Source organism: Mustela nigripes, chromosome 1 (assembly GCF_022355385.1).
Source record: "Mustela nigripes isolate SB6536 chromosome 1, MUSNIG.SB6536, whole genome shotgun sequence".
In the NCBI taxonomy this organism is placed as follows: domain Eukaryota; kingdom Metazoa; phylum Chordata; class Mammalia; order Carnivora; family Mustelidae; genus Mustela; species Mustela nigripes.
In genome coordinates, this window is record NC_081557.1 from 638,174 (window position 1) to 661,113 (window position 22,940).

The 22,940-nt window shown below is 59.1% G+C and overlaps 1 protein-coding gene across 10 annotated transcripts in view; it reads left to right on the forward strand.

The window, feature by feature from the left end:
* Nucleotides 1-22,940, forward strand: part of AP2A2 (adaptor related protein complex 2 subunit alpha 2) — a 77,481-nt gene that overhangs the window by 53,527 nt on the left and 1,014 nt on the right. For 7 of the 10 annotated variants that reach the window (XM_059398206.1, XM_059398170.1, XM_059398154.1 and 4 more), the window contains 15 exons: nucleotides 243-344; nucleotides 4,286-4,394; nucleotides 5,088-5,238; nucleotides 6,588-6,756; nucleotides 7,721-7,858; nucleotides 10,123-10,305; nucleotides 10,848-10,945; nucleotides 11,754-11,985; nucleotides 12,086-12,253; nucleotides 17,071-17,231; nucleotides 18,626-18,708; nucleotides 20,211-20,300; nucleotides 21,266-21,389; nucleotides 22,663-22,779; nucleotides 22,867-22,936. In XM_059398206.1, coding sequence (XP_059254189.1) covers nucleotides 243-344; nucleotides 4,286-4,394; nucleotides 5,088-5,238; nucleotides 6,588-6,756; nucleotides 7,721-7,858; nucleotides 10,123-10,305; nucleotides 10,848-10,945; nucleotides 11,754-11,985; nucleotides 12,086-12,253; nucleotides 17,071-17,231; nucleotides 18,626-18,708; nucleotides 20,211-20,300; nucleotides 21,266-21,389; nucleotides 22,663-22,779; nucleotides 22,867-22,936 — 1,995 coding nt within the window. The remainder of the gene's footprint in view (nucleotides 1-242; nucleotides 345-4,285; nucleotides 4,395-5,087; nucleotides 5,239-6,587; nucleotides 6,757-7,720; nucleotides 7,859-10,122; nucleotides 10,306-10,847; nucleotides 10,946-11,753; nucleotides 11,986-12,085; nucleotides 12,254-17,070; nucleotides 17,232-18,625; nucleotides 18,709-20,210; nucleotides 20,301-21,265; nucleotides 21,390-22,662; nucleotides 22,780-22,866; nucleotides 22,937-22,940) is intronic. The other 3 variants (XM_059398179.1, XM_059398161.1, XR_009403968.1) reach the window with 2 other exon arrangements.

A 22,940-nucleotide genomic window follows, 5' to 3' on the forward strand; every position in this document is an offset into this window, starting at 1 on the left:
GCAGAGAGGCAGGCAGAGAGAGAGGAGGAAGCAGGCTCCCCGCTGAGCAGAGAGCCCGATGCGGGGCCCGATCCTAGGACTCTGGGATCATGACCTGAGCCAAAGGCAGAGGCTTAACCCACTGAGCCACCCAGGTGCCCTTCGGTTTAAAGTTTTACCTGGAAAATGAGTTTACTGTTGGAAGCCAGCCGCAGGCATGTTGGCTGTGGTCACAGTGCGTACTTGTCGTGTGTTTGCTCCAGGGTGTGGTGACCGCCGCCACCAGCCTCATTACCACCTTGGCGCAGAAGAACCCCGAGGAGTTCAAGACGTCTGTCTCTCTGGCCGTCTCCAGATTAAGCAGGGTAAGTCTGTCGATGGGAGCGGGTCTCAGGATACGTGTTCGTCTGAGTTTTTTATTTAACTGTTAGCTTACTGTTTAGAACGCAAGATACTGAACTCAGTTTGTGAATCCAGGGTGAGAACTTGTCTTGGTTCAGAATTTGTTGGGTTTTCTTTCCACCTTTTTGCCACTTGAGAAATGTTCTGTCCCTACGGGAAAGTGCCCGCAGTGAAGCGGCAGAGCCCACAGTTATGTTGCCCGAGCGCCGCTCAGCCCCTGTGCCGGGTGGGGCGTGGGGGTGCGGTGGCGCCCCCCAACGCGGGGAGCCCCGTCCTCATCCGCACTGCCTCCCTCTCACTTTCCTTTGCCGCCTGAGCACGTGTCCCGCACTCGGACACCCGGCTCGGACGCTGTCCCCAGTCGTGCACAGGGACTCCGCAGCAGCCCGTGTTCTTTGTGTGTGACCCGTAGAGCGCAGCACCGCGGGGTCGGCGGGCTTGTGCGCGTGCCGTCCCTTCGTGGCGATGCCATGGAGCGTTTCACGAGTGCCACACAGCCGACGGACCCGTCCCCTCGTCTGACCCTGAGGCGATGGGGAGCGGCCTGCTGCGATCCGCTTGGCTGGGTCTTGGCTCTTGTATGCGGATGGCTGCGAGACAGGTCCCTGGAGGTGGCGTCGCTGGGTCATGGGGCGGCTGTGCGCCTTGGGCGCGTCGGCCGTCCGTGGGTGAGACGGCGTCTCCTTGTCATGTGAGTCTGCGTTTCTGTCGTCACCTTCCAGGTGGAGCAGCCTGGCTGCTCTTTTTTTTTTTTTTTTTTTAAAGGATTTTATTTATTGACAGAGACACAGGGAGAGGGCACAAGCAGTGGCAGAGGGAGAGGCAGAAGCAGGCTCCCCGCTGAGCAGAAAGCCCGATGCAGGGCTCGGTCCCAGGATCCTGGGATCGTGACCTGAGCCGAAGGCAGACGCTTAACCCACGAGCCACCAGGCGCCCCTTCTTGCCTTTTTGAATGTCTTTTGTGAAGTGCCTTTTCAGTGTTTCGCTCATTTTTCTGCCGTCACCTTTTTGTTGTTCTGTAGAAGAAATTCCTTATCTGTTTTAGGTACGAGCGTTTTGTTGGTTGCGTGAGGTTGAACCAAGCCGTCCACATGTCTCCAGAAATGCCGTGTGCGTGTGCTTCAGTCTGCTCTGTGTTTAGAAGAGCCTTGTGCTCCTCTCTAGCTGGCCGTCTCACTGCCTGGGTGAGGTCTTCTGTGATCACGGACCCGCAGCTCACTGTGCTAGCCCTTCTTCTGCGGCTGGTGCTTCTGCTGCCCCATCTGTGGCATCTTTCCCTATCCTGTGGCTTCACGTTTAGGTTGACAAGCTGCCTTGGGACGGGTTTCTGTGTATACCAGCTGTCCCAGTGCTCCTGCTAAAGCCTCTGCGCCCCCACCCCGGCCCCGCCTCTGCAGCAGGGACCCCTCGGCCTTGGGCTGTGTCTCTGCCCCTCCCCCGCTGTCTCTGTTCATCTTGCACAGCGACATGCTGTCCTAGTTACTGGAACTTGACGTCCTGTGGAACACGCCCTCCTGTCTTGCTCCCCCACTCCCCAAATCCTGTTGGGACTGGAGGGGCCAGTTTTGAGAGAAGTAAAATCTTTACAGTATTGAGTCTTTGAATCCATGACCATGGTATCCCTCTCCGCCCATCTGGAGAGTCAGTTTAATTTTTCTCATTTGTGTTTTGTAACTTTTTGAGTAGCAGTTCCTTTATGTGTTGTTAGGGTTATCACCATACAGTTTATTTGATTTATTTTTTATTTTTAAAAAATATTTTATTTATTTATTTGACAGAGACAGCGAGAGAGGGAACACAAGCAGGGGGAGTGGGAGAGGGAGAAGCAGGCTTCCTGCCAAGCAGAGAGCCCAGTGCGGGGCTCGATCCCAGGACCCCGAGATCAGGACCTGAACTGAAGTCAGATACTTAACCTGCTGAGCCGCCCAGCGCCTGAGTGATGTCTTAAATGTGTTCTGTAACCACTGTGTGTTGGTTTGTGCAAGTGATTCTTGTACATCGATCTTGGAGTTGGCAGTTCTGTCAAACTCACTGATCTAACTTATTTTTTTTAAAGATTTTATTTATTTGTCAGAGAGAGCACACACAAGCAGGGGGAGCGGCAGGGAGTGGGAGAAGCAAGTCCCTGCTGAGCAAGGAGCCCCAGGAGAGACTCGATCCCCGGACCCCGGGATCATGACCTGATCTGAAGGCAGGTGCTTCCCTGACGGAGCCCCCCAGGTGCCCCCTCACTTACTGATCTTAGTGATTTCTTTGTAGATTGCGTTAGGTCTTCTTCGTACTCCCATCAGGTCTGTGGACGAGGAGTTTTCTTTCCCAGCCTGTGTTTATCTGTGTTTCCTGATTTCTGGCTGCCACTGGGCCCTCCATGCAGTGTGGACCACGAGAGAGGATTTTCTTCGTCATCTCAGAGGGGGGTCTCCAGTGTCTCACCGTGACGAGTTGTGTTTGCTGATTTTGTTGCCGTTGGCTCGCTTTGTCACAGGAAGGAAATTTCTTTCTGTTTCTTGGCTAACACTTTTATCTGGAGTTAACTGGTGAAGCCATTTGAAGGTAGGGTTCTTTGTGGAACAGTGTCTTGTTTTGGATCCGACTTAGTTGATAAGGTGTGGGCGCTTGTGTTTTCTGTGCTTTCATTGGTTTCGGCTGCGTTGGTTTTCTGACGTTTGCAGTTTGTCCGGATGGTCAGCGTGCGGTCATCAGTGTCCGTGCGTGCCGGCCGCGGCGGCGGCGGGCCGTGGAGCCGCCCCAGCTCGGCCCTGCTCTGGGGCTTTTGCTTTTTCACTTCTCCGATGAGCCTGTCATGCGTGACGCCTTCTGACTTGGTGGCTCTCTCTGCTGTTTTTTCTCCCTGGCAGCTTTCTGTTCCTATCCTTGTTTTGCTTCCTTTACTTTCTTAGGTTAATTTGCTAGTTCCTTTGTCCATTTTTGGGGTGAATTCTTCATTGCTTTTATTTTTGTATTTGGCTCACATGTGTGCGTTTCTAAGTCGGACGCTTCTGAGCGTGGCTTCAGCGGCGGCCTGCTCTGGCTCCTTCCGTCCTGTGGTGCTGCGTGTCCCCTGGCTTCCTGCTCTGTGTGCCCGTAGGCTCTAAAACCCTAACCCTAACCCTAGCCCTGTCCGTGCCTTCCCCAGCGCGGAGCTCACCTTCCTTCCCAGGCCATGTCCTGGGTCTGGGCTGCAGCCTTGCAGCTGAGGGCGGGGGTCATGGTGAGACCTTCCCGAACATGCTTATTACATATGACCTCAAGTGTCACAGCTGGGAGCTTGGCCAGGTAGTGCTCCTCTGACCTCCCTGACTCGGGGAGTGAGGAAGGTGTGTCCATGGAAGCGAACTGTCCTCAGGGCAGTCGGGTGTGCAGGAGGAGGAGGGCGGGTCTGCCCTGCCCAGGACTCTGACGGCCAGGGAGATGGAAGCGGGAGTGAAGGAAGCTTGCTCTCAGGCCTCGGTGAGCTCTCGGCGGGGCTGGCGCTGGAGGGCTGTACTGGGGGTGGAGGGCATGGGCTGGGTTCAGAACACCAGCTGCGTCCTGAGAGGACCAGAGTCCTCCCTCTTGTGTCTAATCTGCCTCCTGGTCCACGAAGGAGAGTTTGGGTTCCCAGTGCAGGTGCGGTTGGGTTCTGGAGCAGTTCCAGGTCAGTGGCACGGGCCGGTTTGTGCGTGCGGGGTAGGGTGGTCATCGCAGAGCAGGAGTGTGTGGGGCCGCCCCCGATGACGATGGTGGCCAGCTGCTTGCCCTGTGAGTGCAGTGTCGCCGTGCCCCCTGACCTCCGGGACAGAGAGCAGTGTGTTAAATACTCTCCACTCATCAAGCAGAGCCATTTTTCAGGCAGTGTGTGATCCGAGGACCCCACGGAGGGCTTCTCTTGGTGACACCTGCCCGCCCCTGGCGTGTCTTACAGATCGTGACGTCTGCATCCACAGACCTGCAGGATTATACCTACTACTTTGTCCCGGCCCCCTGGCTATCTGTGAAGCTCCTGCGGCTGCTGCAGTGCTACCCGCCCCCAGGTAACCGGCGCGGCCGCGGCCTCTGGGAGCTGCTTCGGGGCTGGGCTCCGTGGCTTCTGTCTGCTGCCTTTGTGAGTCCTTTCCTGGCACTGGCCCTTCCTCTGTGACCCCTTTGTGATGCTGCTACACGTCTTGGCCTTCCCAGAGCAGCTGGTACAGAACTCCCTGTATCTTTTGGGAATGGAGGTGGAGAAAAAAATCTTTTGGTCCGTCTTTCAAACTTTTATATTATGTGTTTTGTCTGTGTCTCTGAGATTTTATTTTCTCTCGATTTGTGTGCTCCGTAATGCCGCGAAAATGTCAGACACCTTATTTGCTTTAAAACACATGGGGAGGGGCGCCTGGGCAGTTCAGTGGGTTGGGCCTCTACCTTCGGTTCGGGTCATGATCTCAGGGTCCTGGGATTGAGCCCCGCGTCAGGCTCCCTGCTCGGTGGGGAGCCTGCTTCCCCCTCTCTCTCTGCTGCCTCTCTGCCTACTTGTGATCTCTCTGTGTCAAATAAATAAATAAAACATTTAAAAAAACCCACAAAAACTCATGGGGAGTTACCCTAGCTTCTGAACCCTCTCATTTGAAGTAGCTCCGCGGTCGGACCAGGAGCTCCTGCTGGCCGTCTGCCCCTTGTTGGGAGGCACCATGGCTGGGAGGGAAGGTGGGTGGGGGCCTGGCCTGACGGTGCTCTGTCTCGCCCAGAAGACCCGGCAGTGCGAGGTCGCCTGACCGAGTGCCTAGAGACGGTTCTGAACAAAGCTCAGGAACCACCAAAGTCAAAAAAAGTGCAGCATTCCAATGCCAAGAACGCCGTGCTCTTCGAGGCGATCAGCCTGATCATTCACCACGACAGGTGCGTCAGGGTCACTGTGCTCTCCTTCCGCTGGCCGCGCCCCGTGGGAGGACGCGCCCCTCTTGAGCACGTGGAGGTGTTTTGTTCTCGTTGATGCCAGGCCCGCGGGGTGTCACTGAGTGCTCCCCTCTCTCCCGATGCGGACGCGTCGCCTCTGCCCTCCGCAGACGGGTGTGGGCTCCCTGTGTTGCCCTTTCTCTGCTCCCCTCCAGCACCTCGTGCTCTCTCTGGCCTCCGAGCTTGCGCCCTGTTCGCCGTGGCCCTGCCTGTCCCTGAGGGCCTCTCCTGTTCCTCCTGGTGCTCTGGTCCTGCCTGGCTTCTCCCATGACCTCACAGGAAAGGCGAGGGTGGGTGGCTGGTAGCTTTCCTGTGACACAAAGCCACACTCAGTGTTGGTCTGAGGCCTTTCTGGGGGGTGGTGGGCAGCCGTGTGCGCCAGTGCGGCACAGGGAGACGGTGGCCGCACAGCGGTTTGCTTCCTGCCTTGTCTCCTCAGCTCCCGGAGTCCTGTGGTCTGACTGTGGCCTTGCGAACGGGTCTTGTTTTAGAGTTTGCGTTAGCATGCTGGTGTGGCTGCTGGGCGGGGGCTGTGCGAGATGCCACCTGGGTCCCCACAACGACAGAGGGCTGCACCCCACCCCAGGTGGGGGCTCAGGAGGCGTGGCGGAACCTCTCCCAGCCATCTTCCGCCTCAGCATTTCTGGCCAGATGTGTTTCTAGGGACAGAAAGCCCTACTGAGAACCCTACATCAGCAGAGTTGGGAACTGTTGAACTTTTGAAAACAGAGACTTTGATTTTAGAGGAAGCCCTTTGGTCTGTTATTGAAGATACTTAGCGAGCAACAGTATCATGAGGGCGAAGTCGAGATTAAGTAGCCACGCAGCTAGACTCCTTGGGAAGCGGTACTGGGGCCTTGTCGACCGCACGCCTCTGTGTCTGTGTGCGTGGCTCTCAGGAGTCTGCTTGTGGGCAAGGCCTCTGTTCGCCCATTGGCCAGGGCTTGCTGCCTCCGGCTGAGATGAGCTCTCTGGCCCCTTGGCGAGAGCCTGAGTGTTCCCTCTGCGAGCTCAGCACAGAGGCTTAGGGACGCTCAGCTTGGGAGTGTGCCACTTCTGTCACCAGCTCTTAGGAGTTGGTGGAATTCTGCAGATGAGGTGGCTGCAAACAGAGCAGATGCAAAACTGGCCTCAGCGTTTAAGTTCAGAGCTTCTGTGGTGGGGGGCCCTGAGGTTTCCCTTCAGCAGTGTGCTGGCCGTGAGCGCCGCCTGCCGTGCTGACCTGTGGGCGGCCCTGTCTGTGGGGCACGCGCTGAGGAGCCCCTCCCCGCCCGCTTCTGCTGTCCATGCAGTGAGCCGAACCTGCTCGTCCGCGCCTGTAACCAGCTGGGCCAGTTCCTGCAGCACCGGGAGACCAACCTGCGCTACCTGGCGCTGGAGAGCATGTGCACGCTGGCCAGCTCCGAGTTCTCCCACGAGGCGGTCAAGACGCACATCGAGACAGTCATCAACGCTCTGAAGGCAAGTGCCTGTGCCCCGGGGCCGGCATCCCGGGCCTCGTTCTCTCCTTGCCGGTGGGGCCAGCTGGGAGCACGCAGTCCGGAGCATCCTGTTCCGCACAGAGCTGAGTCACGGGAGATGTTTGAGTCGATGCAGACTGTTCTTTTTTGTCGAAAGAGAAAATATTTCGTCCTTGTCTCTGAGAAGACTCACCCTTTGCAAAAGAAAATTCACCTTTCTTAAGGAATTTAAAGTGAGCCAAGTTGAGGCTGCCTGCTCCCGTTCCTTGCCATTCCTCTGCGGGCCGGCTGCCCTCGGGGGGACAACACGGCGCCCCCAGCGTTACTGATGCTGGCTGAGGTGCGCCAGAGAGTGAAAGGCAGGGGGTCCGCTGCAGAGCCCCTGGTTCTGACCAGACTCACGGTTAAGAGCTGTCTGACTCTGTCCCTTTGGGGTTTCGCATGTTCGGGCGGTGTTTTGAGCAAGAGACCACAGAAGTGCTGGCAGCTGAGCTTTTTGGTTCTGGGTGCTCCTGGCCCTGGCTTCACTGCCAGGAGTCAGAGAGACCTGCCCTCACCCTTGCCTGTTGCTTGGTGGTTCAGCCGTGTTTCCCAGCCTGTCCTGTGCTGGGAGCAGCTGGGGTCTCACTACATTGTGGGGGCTGGTGGAGCAGGTCTCGGGAGGGGCCCGAGAGCGGCACTGTGATAAGCTCCCAGGTGGTGCCGGTTGGCGGCCGTGCAGTGGAGGCACCTCTCACCCACCCCAGGGATGCGCTTGATTCCGGCCAGTCCAAGGCTGCTGGGCCCACGTGGAGTGAGGGGCTCTGCGTGAGTGCAGTGTGTCGGGGATCCCTGGGTCTGGATGCGCTGCAGGGAGAGCCGGCAGCGAGCGCTGGGACGGAGTAGGGGGCCTGAGCCGCGGGGGCCTGGCCACCCCACCCACGGTCTGCTTGAGCGGTTTTTCACGCTGTGCCTCACTCCCCCAGACGGAGCGGGACGTGAGTGTGCGACAGCGGGCCGTGGACCTCCTCTACGCCATGTGTGACCGCAGCAACGCCCAGCAGATTGTGGCCGAGATGCTGAGCTACCTGGAGACGGCCGACTACTCCATCCGAGAAGAGATTGTGAGTCCGACGGCCGCTGTGCCTCCAGCCCGGTCTGCCTCTCCCTAGTGCGCGTGGCTCTGTTCGACATTGTCCTGAAATTTCCTTGGTTCTGGGGAGAGATGCCTTCACCGTAGCTTCCCGTCTGCGTCCTCAGCGGAGGCTTTCAGTGTTTCAGGAGGGACTTTAAACAACCTGTGCAACAGGGACCCTCACAGTGAGATACTTGTGCAACTCAGGTGACCATGAGTTCAGAGTCCTGTGGGCCAAGGTGTGCAGGTCTGAGCCACGGAGCTCCTGCTTACGCGCGGGGCCCCTGCTCTCTGCTCCGTTGAGCACAGCCGCCAGTTCCCACCGGGCGGCCTGCGCTGCCGGCAGCGGTCGTTGGCGATGTGGCTGCACATGCCGAACACCTTGTCAGGGTCCTGCACATGCCGGCTTGGGGAGAGGCTGACGGCGATGCAGAATTAGGGTGCGCCGGGTTCCAGGTAGCCTGTGGCCAGCATACGGGGGGCCCGAGTGTGTGTTGTGATTTAGAGGGCTCAGTGGAGTATGTGTGGAGAGATCGGTGGCCACGCTTCTGGGTACGAGTGTCCCTGCATGCGGTCGGACACTCGGGCTTCCAGCCCATCACTTAGGGAACGGCTGTGGCCCCCGTGGCCAGGCTGGGGCAGGTGCTGGCTCTTCAGTGCTGAGTGGTATGCTTTGGTGAGGAGCAGGGCTGCCCTGGAGAAGGTGGTCAAGGAAGACTCCTGGCGCTGAACGGATGCCCATCCAGGAAGGAGGGCTTGGGCACGGCAGGGGAGCCGCGAGGGATGGGGAGGAAGATCCAAGAACAGACATGCAGGGGAGCGTGGGGTGGGTGGGGTCAGGTCTGGAGGGCGGTCAGGCAGCAGGGCTGAGGCTGGATGCCTGTGCAGGTGGCGCTCGCTCGCTCTGGGGACCGTAGTCAACGGGATACGGCTTTCTTCACTGCCGGGTGTGTTCTGAGCAGAGACAGAAGGGGCGTGTTCTTCCAGTTAAGGTCTTGAACGTTAGCCAGTGCCGTGTTGGCTCTTACTCCCTTTCAAATGACAAGTGACGTTCCTCAATCCGCTTTCGTTGAATGAGGAGTGAAACCGACCTTCTCAGTTTGCAGGTCAGTGCTCTGTCCGTGTGCCTGTGCAGCTTGGCGTGTCTGAGGATGTGCCCTGGGGTCGCGCTGGCTGCTGGGCTTCCACACCTAGGTGTGCCGGCTGCCGTGCTCACAGGGGGCCTTTGTGTGCATAGGGATGGCAGGTCCTATAGGCAGGACAGTGGGCCTGCTTGTGGTGTGGCTGCGGACTGGTGGAGGCAGGGCTCGGACCCGGGCAGGGGGGCGGCTGGGGAGGAGCTGTCACGGGGTGCGCAGCATGGGTGGCAGCGGCAGCGAAGATGCCGGCCTGTGTCGAGACGGCGGGGAGGCCCTGAGTGCTCAGCCTCAGGGGCGAGCTCTGGGTTTGAAGGGTTTGAAGCCAAGGCAGTGACACAGGGAGTTTTGGAGCGAGGTGCCGGGATTACTGTGGAGAGCCGATGTGGGTGCCGGAGGGTGGGCAGAGCACATGGCTGGTGGTCTGGGCTCTGGCAGTGGCTCTGGAACGCAGTCAGGAGGCTGACGGAGTGGGGGGGGTGGGCTCTGACGACAGGCAGCTGCTTGAAGAGCAGCTGGTGCCGTTCAGGGGAGTTCGGCGCCCCAAGAAGGTGACTGGGGGAGGGGGCGTGGTCTGCTTTTGGGCAGCTCAGTGCTGTTGCCCTGGGGCAGTGCGTGGGGTCCATAGAGCCCTCTGGAACGCATGGGGGTGAACGAGTGGGTGCGGCCTCCTACGAAGAATAGAGGGGACAGTGTTGGGAAGGGCCGGCCGGAACAGGAGGAGACCCAGCGGGCCCTGGCGCTCCGAGGATGGGGCTGCTGAGAGGAGACCCCACGCCAGGGTTGCCTGGACTGCAGCCAGATGGCAGTGCAGGGCACGGCTTGCTGTGCCCTCCTGCAGCCGTAACCCGACCCTGTTGTGTTTCCTAGATCCTTCTAGACTAGGAAACAAGGCATGAGCCTCCTAGACCTTCTGAGTCTATTCCTGGAGGGTGGTCTGGCTTTCCCCAGTTAAGCCACCAGTCTTAACCTTCTGGGCTCCCCTGAGAACGTGGTGGAGGCTTCTTGCACACCCAAGCTTTGGCACGTGCGTAGGTCCTTCCGAAGCCCTGGAGTTGACATGGGGCAGCATGCCGTGGGGCCCAGAGCACCTCCCCTGAGCAGCCGCCCCCTGCAGGTGCTGAAGGTGGCCATCCTGGCGGAGAAGTATGCCGTGGACTACACGTGGTACGTGGACACCATCCTGAACCTGATCCGGATTGCCGGTGACTACGTGAGCGAGGAGGTGTGGTACCGCGTCATCCAGATCGTCATCAACCGGGACGATGTGCAGGGCTACGCCGCCAAGACGGTGTTCGAGGTGTGGCCCGTGTGCCTTTCTCTGGGTAAAGCGTGGGGTTCCGGGGGGTGTTGCAGGGCACCATGTGTTCCCTGCTGGCTGTTCTGGGAGGTTCCAGCTCGTGCTGTGGACGCCTCCTTTGCTGGAGCTCGTCTCTGGTGTGCACGAGCCTCCGTGGTGTGGTTCTCAGGCTCCGTTGACGAGGGGCGTGGGCCCCCAGGAGGATGGGGGTGCGCACCTGCTCCCCCTGCCCCCGGCCGGGGCCCAAGTAGAGCACAGGCCCCGTTCCAGGGCCGGATGGGCCGTGTCTCTGCCTCGGGGACTCCCTTGCTGAGGACATAGCTGCAGAAACGGGAAGGGAAGGAAGGGTGGATTCGGGCGCCGGGAGGGTCTCCTGGAAGCTCTGCCGGGAGCTTGCACCTACATAGGGAAAGTGACCTGCATCTTGTTTCAGTGTGTCGCCGTCACTACCGCTGCCCTGCTGGCAGATGCGTCCCCACTTGTTGACCTGGGCAGGTCGGGGCCGCCTGTGTGTCAGGCTCATTGGGCTCTCTGTCTTACAGGCTCTTCAGGCCCCGGCGTGCCATGAGAACCTGGTCAAAGTCGGGGGCTACATCCTGGGGGAGTTCGGAAACTTGATAGCCGGCGACCCAAGATCCAGGTGAGAGAGCCCCCTGGGAGTCGGGCGGGTACTGTGGCGTGTCGTGGCCCTGGGCCTCCGCGGACTGAAGGCTGGTGAGGGTCCTCACCTGCTTGTTGGCACAGCCAGAGCCAGAGCACTTCCGCTGCGGGAGACTGTTCCGTCTTCTCTCAGGCTGTACCGACGGGGTTTCTAGTTGACCGGAGGGGAGGTTTGCGCTTAGTTTGGAGCTGGAGGTGCCGGCCCAACCGCGCACTCTTACACGTTACCGGGGTGGTTCTTGCGTGGTGTGGGTCCTTTTCCCAGTGCTGCTCCATGCCCACTGTGACGGTGAGAGGCACAGGTGCTGGGGTGCGCACGGGGCATAGGAGACGAGGGGCAACGTGCCCCCACTCTGCCTGTGCCCCGTCTGCCCGCCACAGCCCCTGACTCAGTGCCCTGTGTGCCCTCTGTGTGCCCCCTGACCCAGTGCCTTGTGTGTCCCCTGCAGCCCCTGACTCAGTGCCCTGTGTGTCCCTGGCAGCCCCTGACCCCAGTGCCCTGTGTGCCCCCCGTCTGCCCCTTGACTTAGTGTCCTGTGTGTCCCCTGTCTGTCCCTGACCCAGTGCCCTGTGTGCCCCCCGCAGCCCCTTGACTCAGTTCCCTGTGTGTCCCTGGCAGCCCCTGACCCAGTGCCCTGTGTGCCCCCTGCAGCCCCTTGACTCAGTGCTCTGTCTGTCCCCCGTCTGCCCCTGACCCAGTGCCCTGTGTGCCCCCCGTCTGCCCCCTGGCCCAGTGCCCTGTCTTCCTCCTGCAGCCCCCTGACCCAGTGCCCTGTGTGCCCCCACAGCCCCTTGATCCAGTTCAACCTGCTTCACTCCAAGTTCCACCTGTGCAGCGTCCCCACCAGGGCGCTGCTCTTGTCCACCTACATCAAGTTCGTGAACCTCTTCCCGGAGGTGAAGGCCACCATTCAGGACGTGCTGCGCAGCGATAGCCAGCTGAGGAACGCGGACGTGGAGCTGCAGCAGCGGGCGGTGGAGTACCTGAGGCTCAGCACGGTCGCCAGCACTGACATCCTGGTAGGCCCTGGCTGCCCTGTGCCCCTGCTGTGCTGTCCCGGGTCTCGGGCTTGGAAGCCACGGGGCTCGGAGCCATGGCGACCGGGGCTTCTTTCTCCAGGCCACCGTCCTGGAGGAGATGCCGCCATTTCCGGAGCGCGAGTCTTCCATCCTGGCCAAGCTCAAGAAGAAGAAGGGCCCGAACACCGTGACGGACCTGGAGGAGGCCAAGCGGGAGAGGAGCGCGGATGTCAACGGAGGCCCCGAGCCTGCGCCAGCCAGCGCCGCGGTGGGTGCCCTCCTGCTGGGCGGCCCGGTCCCTGAGAGTCAGGGCCGGCAGAGCCTGCGCCAGTTTGAGAATTCTGTGTTAAGTGTTACAACGTGTGCCAAGAATGAGGCAGTGCATCCAAGCTTAGGTCTTCACCTCTCTTTCACTCGTGACCTCCAAAAGCTCTTTTCACTCAGACACTGTGTCCCGTCTTCTAGAACATCTTTCAGGTCGCTGTCTTCGGTCCAGAGTCCACTCCCAGTTCCTCTCTGTCTTGTCTTTGGCTCAGATGATGTGGTCACCTTTGCGGGATTGCCCTGTGTAGGAGGCCTGTCCAGCTTTTTCTTGTTGGTTGAGAGCAGACCGAACCCGACTCATGCTGTTCTTAGAGGTTTTCAACAGTGGCTTGGGTCAGTATCAATTTCTTTTTTCTGTGTGACATGGTGAGAATATTCACGTGTGAATGAAAACTCATCTCTTGGTGCTTGTCAGGTGGGAGACATAGGTCCAAGAGTTGTATCCGCGTATTGTCTTTTCCTGACCGGAATAGGAGTTTTCGTGAGAGCGTGCACACCAGCCCTGCCACGTAGCTGCCACCTGGGCGCTGGGACTGGCTCCCCAGGACTGGGGGCTCTCTGCTCGGCCATCACGGAGGGGATCCTGGAGAGCTTTGTTTCCCGTCTGGGATCTTGGTCCCGTGACGTGAGTGATGCTACTGGCGGTATCAGGTGGCTTCTGTGAAGAGGAGTGTCAGAGAATGTGTGCCGCATGCAGACAGACCAGGGCCTTTGCTTGTCAGGAGCGTGCTGATGTCTGAGCCCTGGTTCTGCTCGGTGGGGTCTGCTTGCGTGGCCCCATCGACCGTGTGTCCGGCCTCGCGCCGAGACTGCCCAGCCTGCCATGAGCTCTGTATTCAGTGCTGCTTCTCCCCTGACTCGAGGTCCCTGCTGCAACAGGGGTCCCCTGAGCCCTGACGCTCTCTCTCGGGGGGTGCCTTCTTTAGTCTGAGCTTGCTGGCGTGTTTGCTTGTGATGCGTGTGGTTTCCGGCAGCCGGATGTCGCGCGCTGGTTTCTCAGTGAACGTTAGATCCACGCTTTTCTCCAGGTGGTCGCCATCCCTTTGTCCCTGAGGAAGTTAACAGGGTGGCTTTTCCAAGCTCTTTGCCTCTGCGCCTGTTCCCTGGGCACAGAGTGGACCCGAGTCTTGAAGGCCTTGACTGGCTTCCCCCACCCAAGTACGCAGACGCTTGTTTGTGAGGAGGTCCCGACGGTCACCATATGCCAGGGTGCTGGCGGTGGCTGGCGTTGGGGAGTGGCCTGACTCTGGAGGCCGTGGCTCTGCGGCTCGTGCGTGGACTATGTTCATGCCCCACCAGGTGGAGTCTTCCCACGGTGCTGGGTGGGGGCTCCCCTGCCAGCGGTGGCATCTAGAGCCGGACACACATGATGCAGCATGGGGCTGTCTCCCAGGAGCAGCAGGGCTGGCCTCTCTGTGCCCGCACCCTCCTCTCCAGCAGCCCCAGCGCCAGCCCATCGCGCGGACGTGAGCGCCGAAGGTGGGCTTTAATGTCTGTTCTCACCGTTGTTAGTGGTGTCTCCTTATTTGGTTCTTGACTTTTCTGGAGGGGCGTGTGTGTACCAGCTTGTGGGCCACACCTGGTTTGCCCCGCTGTGCCCAGGCTATGGCACTTGGGGGAATCTGTTGGCTCCCTTTCTGACTCTGGATGTGAGCGGTGAGTCCCACTTTGAGAAGGCAGGAGGGATAAGATTTAACAGGTTGTTATTAGGGTACGTTCTTCGGGATGGGGAGTGGCTGCCTCTCTTCCAGGTTCACTTGGCAAGTGTTTTACACTCCGGCTGTGAGCTTTCTGCTTGCCTGTGAGCGGTGCCCAGCAAGTGCTTGGTGAGTAGATGTTTGTGGTTGTGAGCTGAGAGCTGGCAGTGTTGTGGACAGCGTCACGGTGACAGGAGCGGTGATCTGTTCCCAGTGCTCAGGTGGCTGGGGATGTGGTCAGAGACCCCTCCGAAGGGGACAGGAGAAGCAGGACAGAAAAGGGGAAAGGTCCCTCTGGGCTGAAAGTCTCCTCTGGTCTTCCTTCCCACCTCAGAGGGGAGGCCCTGCCTCGCAATGGCCTTGAGGCGTCTGGATTTTACATGGAGAACGGTGTGTTGCCCTGTGGTGTGGTGCTGGTCAGACTGACTCACTCGGGGCCACAGACAAGGCTGGAAGCATGTTGTCTTTGCAACAGGCAGCTCTCCGTGCGTCCACCTTCTGTGGGTCTGGGACCTCGGCCCTGGGGTCTCCCAGTTACTTGGCTGTGCGTGGTGAGCAGACGCGGCGAGCGTCTCTTGGTGGCACCAGGACCATCGCTGGTGGATGTTTGGAGACTGCCTGGTGCCCCTGGGGCTTTCCGGCTCAGCGGAGCTTGGAGTCAACATGCAGTCTGTAGGCGTGCGGGGCTCTTGCTGCTGTTCTGATTCTTGCTCTTGCTGCCGTCAAAGTGAGGAGAGGCGGCTTGTGCCGATGGGCGCTGGGCAGGCTCCCCGGGGACTGTCTCCCTGAGTCCTGGAAGGAGGAGGTGGCCGCGGAGAGGCAGTGGGTCTCAGCACGCCGGCCTTTGAGCAGACCTGCTCCAGGGATCTGGGGCAGGAGTGGTCGTCCAGGGAGGTCCTCCCAATAGAACAGCCTTACTTTAGTCTGTTGTGATTTTGGGGGGGCATATTTGACTTAATTGGACAAAATATTTTCTTTTTTCTTTAAAAATGTTCAAAAATATTTTTGAGAGACAGTGTACCTTCGTATGCTTGGTGGGGGTTGGGGAGGGGCAGAGGGAGAGAGAGAGTCTCAGTCAGGCTTCTTGTGCAGCTCAGAGCCCGACGTGGGGCTTGGTCTCACGGCCCTGAGCCAAGACGAGTCAGACACTTAACCGACTGAGCCACCCAGGCGCCCTGGACAAAAGATTTTCTTTAAGAAACATTTGGGGCTCCCGGGTGGCTCAGTCGGTTAAGTGTCTGACTTCGGCTCAGGTCACGATATCGGGGTCCTCGGATCGGGCCCCATGTCGGGCTCTCTGCTCAGCAGGGGGTCTACATCTCCCTCCCCCACCCGTGGTCCCACCCACCTTGCACACATAAATAAGTAAAATCTTAAAAATCTTAGAAATCAAACAAAAACATTTGAATCAGGGCATCTGGGTTGTTCAGTGGGTTAAGCATCTGACTCTTGGTTTTGGCTTGGGTCACGATCTCAGGGTCCTGGGATTGCGCTCCACGTTGGGCTCCGTCCTTGGCATGGAGTCTTCCTGGGACTCTCTACCCCTGTTCTTCTCTCTCTTGCAAATAAATCAAGAAACCTTAAAACGAACATTGGAACCATTATTCAGGACCAGTGGTAAAGATCTTGCAGTAGGTGGTGAGGGGAAATAATCCCCATTTAGGCTGTAGGTCTGTCGGCTGTGGTGGTCCCCTTCGGTGCTCCTCAGATGGTCAGACTCCTACGACGACGGTGTTAGGAATGCAGTGCCGTGAGGAGCTGTGCTCCCAGGAGCACTGACACAGGTGCAGGGCGGGCCAGGAGCCACCTGGAGAGGTCACATACACACCCTTTCTGATGGTGCAGAAGTTTCTGGCATTCCTTCTCGCGACAGCTCCTCGACGCCGCTCCTCTCCTGGGCCTTCCCCTTCCTGAGGAGCCCAGCCCGTCTGGTGCGCCCGCCAGGAACAGCCGCGGCCTCAAGGAAGGAGGGGCGTCCCCGGAGCAGGCTTCTCGGCCCTGTCAGAGCACACGCTCTGCGCAGAACACACGTTTTGGGATGCCTCCGTTAGCTTGGAATGGCATCGCTACGTGATACCACCTGTGACACGAGATCCTTTAGAAGTTCAGTGTGACGTTGTCACTCAGCGTGGAAGGGAAGAGGCGGATATCTGCAGAAACGGAGACGGACATTCGTCCCCAGGCCCGGGTGGCCGTGCCGGAAGCAGGCGGCGGTCAGAGGCCTTGGCTGCGGTGCGACCTGCCAGTGCCCCCGGGTGGGCGCTCATGTGCTGGGGCAGGCGCTCGGCCTCCCTCGGCTCACGGGGTAGTCGTGTTCCTGGGGGGGGGGGGGTGTGCTAAGGCCCAGCAAACGTGAGCGCGGCGGTATATGGAGGCCTCAGGGCCTAGTCCGGGCATCCCAGACTGACTTGTGCCTCCACGGACATGCCGTGAGCGCTTAAAAGTCATTCCAGATGTATTCTCAAGGCCGAGTGGCCCGCCCCGGGGCTGACGAGAGCCTGCTCGCCGCCCGGGGTGCGGGGCCAGATGTTCGCATCAGCTGAGTGAGTGCTTTGTGCGGCAGTGGTCCCCCGTGGGTTGGCTCTTTGTCTTCTGCTTAGGATCAAAAAGCAGCCGTTAAAAAAAGTGTGTCCTGTAGGTTTTTTAATCTGCTTTTTCCTCTGTGACTCAGTAGGATTTACACACGGGTAGACTGAGAGCATGTGCTGGCCGCTCGCGGACCCGGCTCTCAGCTCACTCCCCCTTTGGAAGGGGGACCCTGGCATGTGAGGCCTCAGTTCTTTCTGGCCTCCTTTGTGGCAGAAGTGTTTTCAGAACTTTTTTTCCTGTTCAGGTAATCTTCATGATAAAAGGTTGCTCTTTTTCTGGTTGTGTGAGATTATGACTGACCCTCCAGCTGGGGGCTGCAGGCTTGACCCTGGGGTACAGACCCACTCCCGTGCTGCGCGCTGGCCCTGCGCAGCCTGGCGGGAGCCGTGGGCGGGGGGGGTGCAGGCACCTGTGCCTGCTTGGCTCTGGCGTGTGTGCAGGTTTCCCGCTAACCCTCACCTTCCCTGTTTTCCAGTCCACGCCTTCTCCATCGGCAGACCTCTTGGGTCTGGGGGCCGCACCCCCTGCCCCCGCAGGCCCCCCACCCTCCTCCGGCGGGCTGCTCGTGGACGTGTTCTCAGACTCACCCTCCGCAGTCGCGCCCCTGGCTCCCGGCTCTGAAGACAACTTCGCCAGGTAGTTGGTCTCTTGTGTCCTCGAGACTGGGACTCTCTCGGCCTCTGGCTCCTGCCCGGGGCCCACGGTCTGCACCAGCTGCTGGCAGCAGGCCTCGGTCCTCACTGCCCAGAGCGTGCTGGCGGGTTTGCTCTGGACCTGGCCCCATGCTCATGGAGCGTCAGTCCTCACTCGAGAAAGGTGGTGAAGTTTCTGAAGAAGAGACTTCTATCTGTGAGCGTGCCGGCGGGTGCCCGGCCTGCCCTTGTGTTCACGCGCACTCCTTAGCACGCCCTCCTGCTTTCTCCCTGTCTGTCTGTGGCGCCGCCACCCTCCCCCGCCAGCCCCATCTTCCCTGCCTCATCAGGACATCCCGCCCCACTGTGCATGGAGCCCTGCTTGCTGTGAGCCCTCCGCGGGGCGCTTTGTCCCCGTCTCCAGGACATGGACATCACAGTGCCCTTCCCAGCGTGTTTTCTTTCCTGCTTTCTTTGCTGTGTGGTTCCGTACCTTCGTTCTGTCTGCTCTCTGTCCCTTTTGTGTCTGCCGGTCTTCAACTGGCCAGGAGGTGTGGGAGGGCCTGGCCTGGGGATGGGGTGGGCCGGCCAGATGGAGTGTCTTCACAGAGCGGCCCCTGTCCTTGGCTGTCCCGATGACAGCAGCAGGATTTGTATCGTTTTGTGGTTTTCCGGTCTCTCGGTGTTTGTGCTGCGTGTGAATTCTTGCTTCTTGCTGCTTGTTGGAGGTGGTGAGGAGACGTGGGTTCGGACGGGTGTGAATTATAGTCTGTGGCTTCTGGAAGTGTGGAGTTGGGAGATTGAGAAGCACGCATACCGCAGGCCGCGAGGCCTGGGGACAGAGCCGGGCTCTACACTGGACGTCCTGTTCTGGGCAGTGGTCTGGTGTAGGGGTGTCCCCCGACATTCTTGGCCCTTGGGTGTGCAGGTGCACATGGTGCCTGAGCCACAGGCCTCCTCACAGGGGTTGGGGTGTGGGATGCGTGGTGCTGTCTGGCGGCAGCTTGCCCACTCCCCAGCATGGCATCTGAAGTGGGGGATCCTGGCCACTGGGGCCTTGTGGCCACACCGGTGGTCAGCCCTAGAGCCGTGGCCAGCGCCCTGCACCAGCTCTGGCCTGAAAGCACGTGCAGGCTACACCGTGTGCGCGTTGGAACGTGGGTTGGCGTGTTTGTGGGGGACAGAGCCCCATCCTGTCCTGTCCTGTCCTGTGTGGTCACATCCAGGTCTCCAGTGGGCACCCTTTTTCTGGTGTTTCTGTAATACTTTCCTACCTTAACTTTACTCTGAGTCCCATAGAGGTTTTTCTGGCCTTTTTGTTAGACTCTTTTTCAAAGCAGATCTTTAGATTTCCATTGGGTGGCTCTGAGGGATTCACACTCTGTCCCTTCCCCCTAGGTTTGTCTGTAAAAATAATGGTGTGCTGTTTGAAAACCAGCTGCTTCAGATTGGACTGAAGTCTGAGTTCCGGCAGAATTTGGGTATGTGCTTTAATTACTCAACGAAAACCTTCACTTAGGAGCTATGGGCAGAAAATATTCACAAGTCACGCATCCAATAAGGGCTTAGTTTCCAGAATATACAAAGAAGCCCTAAACTCAGCAACAGAAATACAACCCGACTCAAAGATGAGCAGAGGACTAGAGCCAACACCCTCCGAGAAGAGCCTGCCCACAAGCTGGGATGCGCACATCAGAGCTCCGGTGATGACCCGGTTCCCGCCGTCAGGACGGCTGCCATCCGCAGAGAGCGGGAGCCCCGCGTGTGGGAGGGCGTGCAGGCTGGACCCTGCACCCCGCACGGTCAGCGGAATGGAAGCCGGGCAGCTGCTGTGGAAGACGTCGTGGCGGTTCCTGCAGAAATTGAGAATGGAATGACCGTGTGATCGGGCCGTTCCTCTTCTAGTTATGCACCCAGAGAACCGAAAGCAGGGATGCGTGTGGACGCTTGCACGCCCGCGTTCACAGCCGCTGACCCACGGGAGCAGCCCCCACGTCCATCGACGGACACGTGGGTACACGTGGTCCATCCACAACACCAGCCTGTCCCTCGGTCCCACGGAGGGACACACAGACACCTGCCACAGCTGATGGACTTGGGGGACGTGATGCGGAGTGAAACAGGCCAGACACAGAGGGACAAATACTGCAGGATCCCACCCAGATGGGGTTCCTTGTAGTCTCTGGATTCGCAGGGACAGAGAGTGATCGGTGGGCGCCGGGGAGGGATGGGGGTCAGAAGCTCAGGGGGAGAGAGTGGACGGTGGGCACTGGTCCTGGGGGAGGGATGGGGGTTGGTGTCTCTGGGATGGAGAGTGGACAGTGGGCACCAGGGCTGGGAAAATACGGAGGTTGGGGTCTCATGGGGACAGAGTCTCCATTTAGGTAGATGGAAAGTTGTGGAGAACCTTGGTAAGGACGGCTACACTACATTATGAATGTACTTAGTGCCCTGGGCTGTGAGCCGAGAGATGCTGAAGATGATCCATTTTATGTGTGTATTAGCATGACTTTTAGAAAATGCTTTTGAGGCTTTCCCCAGAACGCACTGTTGGGGTGCTGCTGGGGGCACCGGTGGACAGACAACAGCCTGTCTCCCTCTTGGGTGCCGCCTCTGAGCCGTTTGAGGGCGGTGTCTTCTGTGTAGGAACAAGTGTGCGTGGGGACAGAGGAGAGAAGTAGCGCATCTGCCCTCCAGGGATGCATTAGGGACTCTTGGAGGGTCAGCAGAAGCCTCCTCCCAGGGACGCGCCCCCCTCAGGGCCGGGGCTGCTGCCTGCTGTGCTGCCTGCTGTGCTGCCCTCGTCCTCAGGAAAGGATTTGAGATGCACTTTCCAGCCCCAGCAGGGGGCGCTGTGACCCCATGTCGCCCCGAGTCCCCGTCCCGCCCCCCCACCCGGAGCTCCGCCCCAACACGGGGCCTCTTGGGTTTTCACCGTTCCGGTGCAGGGTGTGTATGAGACACACTGTGTTTTCTCTTCTAGGTCGCATGTTTATATTTTACGGAAATAAGACCTCCACGCAGTTCTTAAGTTTCACTCCAACGCTGATCTGTTCGGACGACCTTCAGACCAATATCCTTGGTCTCGTGTCCTCTGTGCCCCCAGCAGACAGGCACTTGGGGCTTAGAGGAGGGTTTTGGGGAACTTGTTTTTTAAAATGTATCTGACCGAGAGAGGGACAGCGAGAGAGCGAATGGAAGCGGGAGAAGCAGGCTTCCCGCGGAGCAGAGTCCCATGCGGGGCTCCGTCCCCCGCGTTTGTGACGGAGCCACCCGGGCGCCCCAGGGGACTGTGTGTGTTTGCTTGTATCAGGAGAGCTGGATGCCCCAGCTGCCATGGCGGCCTCCAGCCGCTGTCTCGCCTCCCGAGGGAGCTCCTCGGCGGGTGAGTCTGTGGGGACCGGCACGCAGGCCTCCAGCCCCAGCCCTCGGCTTCCCTGGAGTCACTTGGTTTTCCTTGTTCTGTCCTCTTGTCATGTGATGTTCAAGCCCCTCTGAGCCCTGGTCTCCCCTGGGCGTCCCCCTGAGCGAGCAGCTGCTGAGAACACGCGCGCTCGGGCCGCGCACTCCTGCCGCGGTGCTCGTCTCCGGCTTGGCTCGTGCTGTGCTGTGCCCACACTGGAGCCTTGTCCCCAGTAAGTGCCCGGAACGTGGTTGGAACGTGCCAGCCGAAGCCGGCTCTGCTCTCCAGATCTCTGTCCCAGGGACCGGCTGAGCAAACCAAGTGAGGCTTGGGAGTGCCCCCCGCGCGCCTGACAAGGGCGTTGCCTCTCCTGAAGGAGGTGTGCGAAGCAGCAACCTGCTTGCCGCAGGCCAGGCCCACTTTTGTTGTAAGGTGACAGTTGAACACGGATTGTTAAAGCAAGTGTTTCTGATCGATCATTAGAAATAATGTGTACGTAGAATCAGCTGTACCAGAGGTTTCTTCCAAGACCAGGAGCATGAGCTCTCTTACAGACCCTGTTCTAGAACGTTCTGGGGCTTGCTCAGCTTGGGCACAGTTCCCCAGTGTTGACACGGCCTCCTTGACACATACACATCTGAGCTTGCAGACCAAGCCCGTGGACCCGACCGTGGACGGCGGCGCACAGGTGCAGCAGGTTGTGAACATAGAGTGTGTGTCTGACTTCACGGAGGCCCCGGTCCTCAACATCCAGTTCAGGTGAGCAGCTCATGGGGCTGTGGGCCGGGTGACCAGCCTGCTCTGCTCCGGAGCTTGGGGCTCTGGGGTCGTGCCTGCACACGGCCATGTCCCTGGGAGTCCTCTGTCCTCACGGAGTCCTGACTGCGTCCTTCCTTTGGAGGCTGTTGTGAGGGCTGAGGGGGTGATCTAAGTGAGTCGCGGCCCCCACTGTGCACGTTACAGTGTTAGGTAGGTGCACAGTGTCTGGGAAATGAGGGAGAGGCGGTATGTGCAGGGTCCCGGGAGGCCACTGCCAGCGCTGTGTTGCTCAGGTCCTGTGCTCTCCAGCTGAGCAACAGGAATGGGGTGGGGGGTGCTGCGCTATGGGGCTGGGACCAGCTGGGTCCTGTGTGCCCCTGCGTGGCCACTGCTCTGTGGGTCTTTTGTGGGGATGGCACCCCAGGCTCTCCATCTGGGGGTGCATTGTTGCCTGGTGTCCCCTACGTGCCGCTTGGTCATTACCTTTTTTAAGACTTAACTTACTTTAGAGAGTGAAGGAGAGCAGGGGAGGAGCAGAGAGAGAGACTTTCAAGCAGACCCCACTGAGTGCAGACCCCACACAGGGGCTCCATCCCGGGACCCATGAGTCAACCCACTGAGCCAACCAGGTGCCCTGCGTTTTATTATTTTTTTAAAATATGTTTTCTGTCGCTCCTTGGTTTCGGGCTGTCCTTTTCAGTGAGTGGGAGAGAGTATGTGTGAACAGCCGAGTCCTATGGGCGTGTGTAAGGTTTGAAGTTTTGGAAGAGTGCATTTTCAAACATTAAAAACAGAATTGAAGACTGTGTACTCTATAGAATTCAGGGGAATTTCTGTTTTATTCTGTAGGCAAATCCTTGGCTTCGTCTCTTTTCATGGAAAAATGAAAAATCCCATATAATCTAAACCAACTTGGAGTCGTAGAAAATGGGCTGTGGGGAAAAGTGAGATGTAGAAACCCAAGGTTGGGCCATCCCTGACCTGGTCTGATGGGCCCGGCGGTGCCCAGTCGGAGGCACACCCCTGGCCGCACTCACAGAGGCAGGCGCGGTGCGCGGTTGGTCAGTCCTCGTCCGCCAGTGACGCTGCACATGGGGATGGACTGGGCCTCTCTGTGGCTTCGTGCCACCCTTCCAGACACTCCGTGCCCACCTGCCGTCTCCCACAGCAGCGGGTGTTCCTGTGCCCGCAAACTAGTTCGGGTGTGTAGCTGAGGTTCAGAACTTCCGGCGGCTCACGTGCTCTGCTCACTGTGTCTCTGTGTTGCTCGTAGGTATGGGGGAACCTTTCAGAATGTGTCTGTTAAGCTGCCTATCACACTCAACAAATTTTTCCAGCCCACAGAAATGGCTTCTCAGGATTTCTTCCAGCGCTGGAAGCAGCTGAGCAGGTGAGCGAGGGGGCTCCAGGGAGGGGCAGGCCCGGTCCTCCCGAGCTGACGCGGCTTGGCGTGGTGACCCTTGATTTTACCTCACAGTCCCCAACAGGAAGTGCAGAACATTTTCAAAGCAAAGCATCCGATGGACACAGAAATCACCAAAGCCAAGGTAG